This window comes from Beta vulgaris, chromosome 8 (genome assembly GCF_026745355.1).
Source record: "Beta vulgaris subsp. vulgaris cultivar EL10 chromosome 8, EL10.2, whole genome shotgun sequence".
Lineage (NCBI taxonomy): Eukaryota > Viridiplantae > Streptophyta > Magnoliopsida > Caryophyllales > Amaranthaceae > Beta > Beta vulgaris.
The window spans coordinates 32,468,826-32,478,974 of NC_079209.1; the positions used below are offsets into that span (position 1 = coordinate 32,468,826).

The 10,149-nt window shown below is 36.2% G+C and overlaps 1 protein-coding gene across 4 annotated transcripts; it reads right to left on the reverse strand.

Moving 5' to 3' along the window:
* Positions 1-731: 731 nt before the first annotated feature.
* LOC104901225 (dihydroceramide fatty acyl 2-hydroxylase FAH1) lies at positions 732-9,849 on the reverse strand. Of its 4 annotated transcripts, none has more exons than XM_010688773.4 (7): positions 9,611-9,849; positions 8,083-8,157; positions 7,717-7,809; positions 6,782-6,978; positions 6,542-6,647; positions 2,908-3,054; positions 732-1,175 (listed from the first exon to the last, which is right to left on the reverse strand). In XM_010688773.4, the coding sequence occupies exons 2-7, from the start codon at positions 8,131-8,133 to the stop codon at positions 1,113-1,115; spliced, it is 657 nt and encodes a 218-aa protein (XP_010687075.1). In that variant the 5' UTR covers positions 8,134-8,157; positions 9,611-9,849; the 3' UTR covers positions 732-1,112. The 4 variants fall into 4 exon arrangements, with proteins under 4 accessions (XP_010687075.1, XP_048490441.1, XP_010687074.1 ...); XM_048634484.2 differs by lacking the exon at positions 732-1,175 and adding an exon at positions 1,731-2,254 and having other exon boundaries at positions 9,611-9,847; XM_010688772.4 differs by lacking the exon at positions 732-1,175 and adding an exon at positions 1,731-2,228 and having other exon boundaries at positions 9,611-9,841.
* Between the last annotated feature and the right edge of the window lie 300 nt (positions 9,850-10,149).

A 10,149-nucleotide genomic window follows, 5' to 3' on the forward strand; every position in this document is an offset into this window, starting at 1 on the left:
TTTCACATCTCTCTTTGGCAGTGTTATGTGGCGTATGTGGCGGTTTCGACGAAGGGAGGAGAGAGAAAGAAAGTAAAAGGGTTATAGATTCGACAGAGGAGCAGTGAAGAAGAAAGAAAGCAAGCCTAAACATTCTCACAACGTTTACAAAATCAATGCGAGTAGTAGTACGAGTCGTAGCACCGCCACTGTGCGGCGGTTCAAAATGTACAAAACTCGCCCTAAAAGGAATAGTGGGCGGAAAGATTTTGAGCCAATAGTTTCAGTCTTCTAAATTGCCTTCCACTCGTACTCAACCTAATCATTGCTGGTTTGGTATGTTAAATTAAATTTGATTGATTTTGTTTTCGCAACTTTTTGATGCAATTTTGTAGAATTTTCGGAAATCATAAGTTTGGTAATTTTTTGATTCAACTTCTTATCAATTTTAGAGTTTAATTCGTTTGAATTGAACTTTCAATTGAGTTATCTCGGGTTATCGAAAGAATTGAAGATTTGAGTCGTTTATTTTGTTTTTTAAAATTTTATAATTTATCTTTTTTATTTTCTGTAATTTTTGTATTGTTTTAATTAGTGTTTGCGGTATTATAAAGATCCTCTGATGGATGAACGAAATTTAATTTTCTATAGTAAGGCAATGAACACTAATTCTATTTGGATATGGGAACTAGGAAGTAGGTCTTGAATGAAAAACTAAGTTGGTTCTTTTAATAAAGATCCACTAATGGATGAAAAAAATTAATTTTTTTTTTATAAAAAAAACAGTCATCTGTGCCGGATGGTGTTCAAAGTCCGACCCAGATTGACTTTTTTTAATATAAAATGGATGATCTGCGTTGCACACAAACTACCATGCGACGCAGATGGTGTTGTTGGGCTTGGGGATAAAAGGGCCACTTGTGTCGGACTATGCAATACATACGATTCAAATAACACTAAATTTGCGTCGTGTCTTAATCCGACGCAGATCATATCTATCAAATTTATGTCGAGACTTGTGTTGTCGAACCAATGTCCGACACAAATGGTGGTCCCAGGTCCGACACAAATTGTTAAATCTGTACTAGTGAATGGTCCGTCCGACACTAGATCAACAGCATGTTGAATACGTCTCACCGGTGGCAACCCTGGAGGCAATTCCTCGGGAAAAACATCATCAAATTCGTCCAACAAAACTGCAAGTTTCAGATATATAGCAGAAACATCATTAGTTAAAGCATGTTTAGCAAATAAAGCATAATGTGACGATGAATCATTTGTTAAATGGGACAATGAATCATTTGTTGAATTTAGTATGTAAAAATTGGATAAAGCGTCAAATGTCATCCCAAAAAAAACGCTGAAACATGCTTTTGTAAGGAAAAGAAAACAATTTACCCGAATTGGTGGATAGGCATAGGCTAATATGGTTAGAAAAATAATCCAAAAAACAGGGAGTAATTGAGCCTTTTGTCCAATACAAGTTGGTAAGATGGGCTCTACTAAACTAGCACCTCGCACAGGTATAACCACTCAAGTTGACAGGTCAAACTCATTGGAAAAGGAGGGATGATAAGAGAAATCTCACCCCAAAGAGCCCCTAGTGGGATCCCTCAAGGTTATGAAGCTAAATCTTTACCACTATGCCAAACCTTGCTTAGTTTTTCTCCAATAAGTGGGTGCTAACGAAATGCCATCAACCAAGCAACGCCAATATGTTAAACAATAAATAATTAAACAAAAATACAAAATAACAAAAAAGGGCAAGGGAGCCGTTTCTCCAATTATTAACATATATTCATCTAAACTACTCGCTAATTTGCTTTACATTTTCTTGTAGGTACAGCTATTCAGCATCCAAAACACGAACTACGTGATCCTAACCTCAAGCTTCCACCGCCAAAGGATTTGAGAGATACAAATGTAGAGCATGATTGCTTTTCCAATAAATAAATAATGACAATAAAGACTGCTAAGTCCTCACTCGTTTATACAGACGCATCAAAACTTTTTCGTAGCTGTCCAGAAGATGCTAAACCTAGAACAAACTAAAATCCAAGGCCAGTAAGATGAAGAATGATACGCGTGATCATGTCGTATTGGCGATCAATGTAGATTCAAATTAATGTTCATCTACATTCTTGAGTTGATTTTGAAGGAGGTAGTGTTCCGAAAACCTTGTCCCAGATTGATGAAGTAATGCCAAAGCCCTTGTTCTGGATGCGGAAGTGATGATTCAAATGGTACCTCTGGGAACAAACAAAAAAAAAGCACACTACATAGATACAAAACATCCCTCTGAGTAAAGGAAAAAAAGCAAGTAATTGAGGCTTTACTTCAACTTTATCAGTAAATATTGAAGCAGTAAAATAGAGGTCGGAATCATATAATGGTTTTTCCCCCAATGGATCCATCAATACTGAAAAGAAAGCTAGGTTCAAACAAGAAATTATTCACAGCGCAGGGGAATCCCAAACAATGCATTACCGGCTGTTTTCTAAATAGTAAATACCAATTCATCCCAATCCTTTTAGCAGCCTTTAATCCCAAGTACATATTCAACCCATAACTTGAGAGTTGGATTGTTGAATTGAAATTCGGTAGAGTAGCAGAAACTTTTCAGCATTCTCCATACAGCAATAACAACAAGGCCTTAGTCCCAAAATGATTCGGGGTCGGCTAACATGTCGTCATAGGAAATAGTCAGCTTGACCAATGAAACAAGAAAAGAGCCGGAAGTGACTCCTTTTCAGCATTCTCCACAATAATCAAAAACCCATTTTGGTGAGTTTAACATTTTTAAGGTGACAACTGACAGTATTACTAGAACAAGTGACTCCTTTTTATAAAAAATTCCGCACAAAAGAACATGCTAGAGATTGATTAGTTGCATGTTTATTGGACCCTACAGCATAAAAGCAAGCATACCTTCAAATTCTTCGGGACATCACTAGAAGGTTGTCCATGATGCAGATAGTAGTGGGTGACATCATACATCACATATCCCAATAAGCCACCTCCAAAAAGAGCGGGAGTAGTGGACGGTGTAGCAAAAACCTTGACCAAATTCCAGAACTGGAAAGAGAAGCAAAAATTAGACAATTAACGCTGGTCCAAAGTGCATACCATATAACATTCAATTTACATAAAGCAGTATGATACTAAGGAAAAATATAATAAGACAGTAGTTCTCCAACTTTGTATGACCATAAATAGTCAAATCCATATAGATTTTCCCTCTTAATTGTTTTTTCTAAGCCGAAAAGCTGTCGGTGAAGAACGCTACAACTAACATATGAGCTATAATAGTTAAGATTGTTAAAATTTTAAGTTTACTTCTGTAGTATCTCTCTCTAAATCCCTCTCTCAGTCTCTTCTCACTCTTTCAGATTGAAGAGTCTATTTAGGGGTAAAATGTAATATCATCAAGACATCACGTAGGGTCTTGCCCACTTATATATAATGTACTTATTGATCCTCACTACTCCCTCTGCTTCTGAGTATGAGGCACGAAAGCTTCTCAACAATATGCTTTGACCCACAATATCTCTTATAACATGACAAATTAAAAGTATATAAAAACATTATTAGGAAAATTTAGAAACTACCTAATAAAAAACAGTTTTTGTGAAAAACAACCTAATAATAAAATCATGGTGAACAACTACCTTATGACATTTTGGGGTTGTTGAAGGATACTAATGGCTAGAAAACGAGAGTTGACCAAAAAACTCCAACGTTGTACCAAGTTACCAGCATGTGCCCCTCACATTTTTTAACCATCCCCCCTTCCCCTTTTCTCTGCTTCCAGTGTTCTCTTCCCTACCTTCAAATTTTACACTCTCTCTCCTCCATCTCTTCTCCCTCTCTCTTCCAAATTATAACCCCAATAAGACAGCCTCATTGCTGTTCGGGACTTCGATAAATACAAGCAAATTCTCTCCTCCTACCTGTAATCATTGATGCCACCGGGAATTGATATGGGGGATCTTCTACAGCTCCCAAAAACTGATCCAGGTTTTCTTCAAAGGAGAAATAAGAAACAAAATCAGCACAGAACATAGCAGAGGGTGGTCAAGGTTTCCAGCAAGCTCATGATGGCTGAACCGCCAATAGTCTGATGGCATAACCAACACACCATCAACAATGGAAACATGGGAGAGAGAAAGAATGGGGCGGGAACCCAATTTCGGCAAAAGCAGTAGAACCGTGGTGGCAGCGGGCAGCACCACCTGACCATAACTGCAATAAGCTGAAGAAAGGGAAGATGGAGCAGCTAGAGGGAAAAAGGAAAGGCAGCAGCAGAATACAACACCGCTAGCTCAGGGAGAACAACAATAATGAGCAGAGGAGAGAGAAACATGGGGTAACAGCGGATTTATGGAGTTTGAATTTAAGGGTGTTAAAAGGATTTACATGATGGATTTAGAGCTAGAATTATGGATTAGAGAGGCTAATTAATGGAGAATTTTCGAGAGGGGGAAGAGATGGAGAAGAGAGAGTGTAAAATTCGGAGGCAGGGAAGAGAACACTGGAAACAAGGACAAGGGGTGAATAGGTTAAAAAACACACGTGACGGGAACGTATTGGGTCAACGCCGGGTTTTTTGGTCAACTTCCTTTTCTAGCCATTGGTATCGTTCAATAACCAAAAAAATCTATAAGGAAGTTTTTCACCAAGATTTTTTTATTGGCTAGTTTTTATTTTCTATTAGGTAGTTTCTTTACAAATTTCCTATTTATTGTTTGATTTGTCTTACAAATATATATTCATAATATTATTTTCTTATCATTCTTTAGCAATATAAATTGAGAGTAATAAACGATCAAAGTTCGCCTTTAAATATTGTGTTTCCGGCCATTGGTATCCTTCAATAACCAAAAAAATTTATACGGTAGTTTTTCACCAAGATTTTTTTACTAGGTAGCATTTTTTCTATTAGTTAGTTTCTGACACATTTTCCTATTTATTATTTGATTTGTCTTACAAATATATATGCATTTGAGAGTAATAAAACGATCAAAATTCGTCTTTAATCATGTGTGCCCTATAAAAAGGAGGGGTTACTTTCTAGTTATAAATTGAATGTTCTCTAATAGTTGCTACATGGAGGGAGGGAGGGAGGGAGGGAGGGGGTACATAAGTAGACCTATGTTATACGAGAGAAAAAAGAGAGATGGCAAAAGTTCCCATGTGATAGGAGAGAGAAATATGAACCACAAGCCAACAAAAAAAAGTAATGTTGCAACTATTATAGAACGTCCGGAAGGAAAGTGTTGCAACCATAAGAGAATGGAAGTGGTATCCATACACGAAATCAGAGTTGTAGTGGTATCTCAACTACACTTGTCTTTGTACGATATCTATGTACAACAGATTACTTTATAAGTCAGATGTATATGGAATATAAATGTTCTTCCCACAATCTGCAGCATAAAATAGACGAATGACCCAAGTAATGTACATTGTACAATATTACACGATTTATATTTTAACCATCGAAAATTGCATGTAGAAAAGTAAGAACATGTAGATCCAACTTTTCTAAGATCAATATTTTAAACTCTGATACATATGGGATATGGTCATTTTCTATAAATCCTAGTTCTGTTTGGATTCTTTATGAAGTGTCCTAGTTCTGTTAGGAGACTTTGTATTTTATTTATTTTATTTATAAGTCTTTATTTTTATTTTAGGTGTTTAAGTGATAAAGGAATCCTATTATGTTTAGGAGTCTAATTCCTTTGTCATTGAGTCTTGTTAGGAGTCTAAGTGAGTTAGGATATGGTAATTCTTATCCTAGACGTGGATAAGCTTTATCTTAGGCGTGTGCTAGAGTTTTGTTGTTTATCTTCTTAGTTTGTATTTATCTTATTAATTGTGATAGGATTTAAAGTATGCTAGGATTTTATGTTAGGCGTGTGTATATAGTACATGAGCTTCATGAACAAAATCAGTTTTTTTTAGTAAAAGAAAGTGCGTAATTGCATATGTTGAGCATAAGCTAACAAATTGGTTTCCAAGTACTAAACCAAAACAAACAACCGAGACTTGTTTGTCTATGCTCTTAACCGCGACTTAAGAGTAATATCCCTTTAGTTTAATAGTTAGTTCGTTCATAAATCACAAAACCATAAAAAGAGTTCGAAACAACCACGAAAATCACATCAAACTCCTATATCATTGCAGATCTACCCGGGCATCCACGGAAAACTTAGTCATAGAAACATTGCGAGGACAAAATTAGTGCAGGAGGGAAATGTAATGAGAGAATAAACAGGAGTCCTCCCACTACAAATAACTAATTGCTGTGAAGCTAAATTTACCCCAACAATAAACGTTGCATCTCTGTATCAATAATTAGATGTGAATATCTTCCCAGCAAAAAAACAGTAACTGCAATTTCCTGTACTCTTTAGCACATGTACTTTCATCAAGATGGGTGATTTAAAAATTTATTGCATAAATGATAAACAACAGTCTTAAGTATCAAAGGTCAAAAAGAAACCTTATATATGCCCAAATTCAAAACATAGAGTAGACATGATAGAATGCAACTAACCGGAAAACATAGGACAGCTGTTGCAGCAGGAGGGAAAACAAGACGCAGGCCATCCATAGGGTGCTTGTGGTGACAGCCATGAATAAGATAATGGATAGTGTTTCCCCTGTACAGATTCTCCATTGAAATTAACATATGTTACAATATTATTTAAGAGCAGAAAAATACAAACCTATGATGTAAAGTTTCATTATTTCCATTAAGAACAGTGAGAAGATGTAGCCAAGAGATAGAACTAACCAATAGCTTTTTGTTTTGATGTGGAAGAGGAAACGATGTAAAGTATATTCAATCAATGTCCACAGAAAAACACCAAAAATCACCATTAGCACTATCTCAGGAAGAGTATGACCCATGCGTACAGACATGGAGATGCAGCAGCACACAACTGGAAGCCATATTACTGGAATTGCCCACCACACAGTGAGGGTCAGGAACTGGGTCACAGAGATATAAGTCAAAATCAGAGAGTGTATTTTACGTCCTCAAAAGGTAGATACAAAGACTAAATGAAGTAACACCTGAATATATCTATACATACACGCATGAGTAAACTGAAACAAAATGCACTTGAAGAATACTTCCCCAGTCCCTTGAAGATTGCCCCATAGTATTATTTTGGTTCAAGCTTTAGACACTTTGGCCAAGAATTGTCAATTTCACTAACCTATAAACAAAAAATGTAGTCATGTGCAATCTTATTAGATACTTCCTCCGTTTTTTTTTTTAAGATGACTTGTTTTGACTTTTGACACTATTCACATGTGTAACTTTGACTACCTTTTGTGATTTGTACTTAAGGAAAAATATAATCACGTGGCATCTTGTTGGATTCGTCTCAATGTATATTTTCATAATATCAACTTTTTGTAATTTTTGCTTATTGATAATTAGAGATATAAAGGTTCTAAATAGTGCATTGGCATGTGTGCCGAGGAAAACGGGTCAACCAAAAAACAGAGGAAGTATGTTTCAAGGTATACTTTTAGAACATCAAGTTTTTAAAAAGTTTACGCGTGTAGAAGTGGAGACATTTGCTTTTTAAGTTGTGTCTTGGAGATGTAAAACATAGAAGTGGAGATATTTACGTTTTAAGTCGTGTCTTGGAGACGTGAAAAGTCAAGTGGAGCAATCTTTAAGGGATGGAGAGAATGTCTCATAAACTAGAAGAGTACCTCCCAAAAGTCACTTTCAAAGAAACGAGGGCCTTCCTTACTGACAATAGGCTGGTGGACCCATTCCTCATAGGATTCCTCGAGATGACCAACCTATAAAATTTTGTGGTCAGGATTTGCAATATAATGAAGTTTTAGGCTTCAATTAAAGCAAGTACAGCATCATAACTAAAACATCACAAACAGAACTCCTTCCTAATTAACATAGACAAATTTGATAACCTCAGTTAAAGCTGCAACTTGGAAGCATAAGAATAATAGATAATTAAAGGTAGTGACCAAAGCAAAATCTCAAAAGCTCAATTTTAACTTAACAGAGCAAGCTCGTGAAAAAAAAAACAGTAGAAGAGTTCAACAAAACCAGACCTGAAAGACAAGTGGTTTGTTTAAATCCACTATGAATCCCTGAGCAACCATCCTGGCGTCTTCTATAGCGTATAGCTACATAATAAGACATGCAATTCGTTAGTAAGAGAATCTCTTGCACCCTTTAGAAGATGTGATGCAGTATACTTCAAAAGTTACTTTCCATTTTTCCTTTTCACCCCTTTTTAATTACTATAATTCTTTCTCCCTTCATAGTTGTTGGAGGGGAAAGGGAGCGTTTCATATTTGCACAATGACAGCATTCGTTCGTCTGCACCAATAATGACAGCATTCGTTTGTTTGCACCAATAATGATAGACTGCCCGAGATGAAACCATTGTCTTCTATCTATTTCATCCTCCTATCTCTTCGAACAATTAATTAGTACAAAAGATCCAACAATCCTCAGACAAGCCCAACAGATACTCAAAACTACTTTCATATTTGACAGAATCTGTCGCCGTTACACATTGTATGTCAGCACAATCTGCTATAACTGCCAATAAACTAACGTCTCCATTATTTTCTTTATTCCTTACCATTTACGCTCCTAAGCAATCATCAAAGTCAAACAGAAATCTTCAAGGTGCCAAAATTCAAAGTATCAATCTCAACATAAGATTTTATGCTAAACTGTACTATGTCATTCCCTCTAAAATTTAAGCAACAAAAAAGAAGTATGCAACTGTACTATGTGACATTCAAAACAAAACAAAAAATATAGAGATAATATAATACTACTTCTATTACTTGTATTTAACAAAGCAACACAAAAACTCAACAATTGAACTTTGAAACACTTGAAGCTTTGACCCAGTTTAAAATAGAAATAACGGTACAACTGCAAATATTTTCCTAACCACAAAAATGCACGCAACCATCACTAAGGGGCCACATCAATTCAAATCCCTCAAAAAGGTCGAGGAAAATGATAGAATATTCTTTGACTTTCCTTTCCTCATCATATAACGGTCCAGAAAATCCCACTCCACTTTTTCCAATCATCTCAAATAAAATCATATAGACGATTCCTTATGACGATTCATGTAAACCGACCCCAAATCATTTTAGCAACTAGCGCTTCGTTAAGAATTCCGCGTTGCATGATTCATTTCGCTCAGTGGATGTCAACCAGGTTGAAGTCTTAGGAGGGATGGCCGCGCTGGGCCCAGGGATAAGAGGTAATTCATTCCAGTCTCCAGATTTCCAGTCACAAAACTTCAAAAATTGATTTGATGAAACAAACAAGAACAAAAGAACAATAGCATGAAAATATGGGCATCTACGAATTGTAACAATAAATATTCTTATCATTTGATTCCGTGAAACAAACATGAATTAGAAGTTATACCAAAAATTCGAATCATAAGTTTATAACATGTACATTATCCCTAAAAACATGAGATAAAGAAAAAATAAGTTGAATTCATGAAACTAAAAAAAATAATCACATGCAGTGAATCTTAAAAATCGAAACAAAAGATCGTGTAAACAAGTAAATACATCTAAGGCAAAAAAAAAAGACAACCTGGAACGAGCTTTGAAGATGAATTGGAGCCTCAGAATTCCGTATGACTGAGGGAAGTTGAAAGGTTTCTCAAGTTTAGGATTGGGCAGGGGGTTGTATGACTACGAGAGAAAATCTATGTCTCTTATGTTTTTCTCTCTCTCAGTTCCTTCTAACCTCACTCCTTTCTCTCTCTCTCTATCCTCGCTATCAGGAAGACAGGGGATGTGCGGAGAGAGTTTTGAAGGGCGAAAGCGATGGGGAAATCCTGGCCGTTAATACATGTTGCGGATTCGAATCGCCAGCTGATTCGCACGTTCCACATAAACGGTGTCCAGCCTGGCGTATCTTCGTACAACTCACGATGTAACGTGGGTTAGAAAATGCCTAATTTTTTTTTTTTTTTGGTGTGCAGACTTGATAGAGCCACAAGGGTAATCATGGACGGATCTGAAAGAGGCATATCCGGGCCAAAGCCCACTCCATGAATCTAAAGCCTACAAATATCATTGGAAGATTCTAACATGGTTCCCCCTCAAAAAAAAAAAAAAAAAATTCTA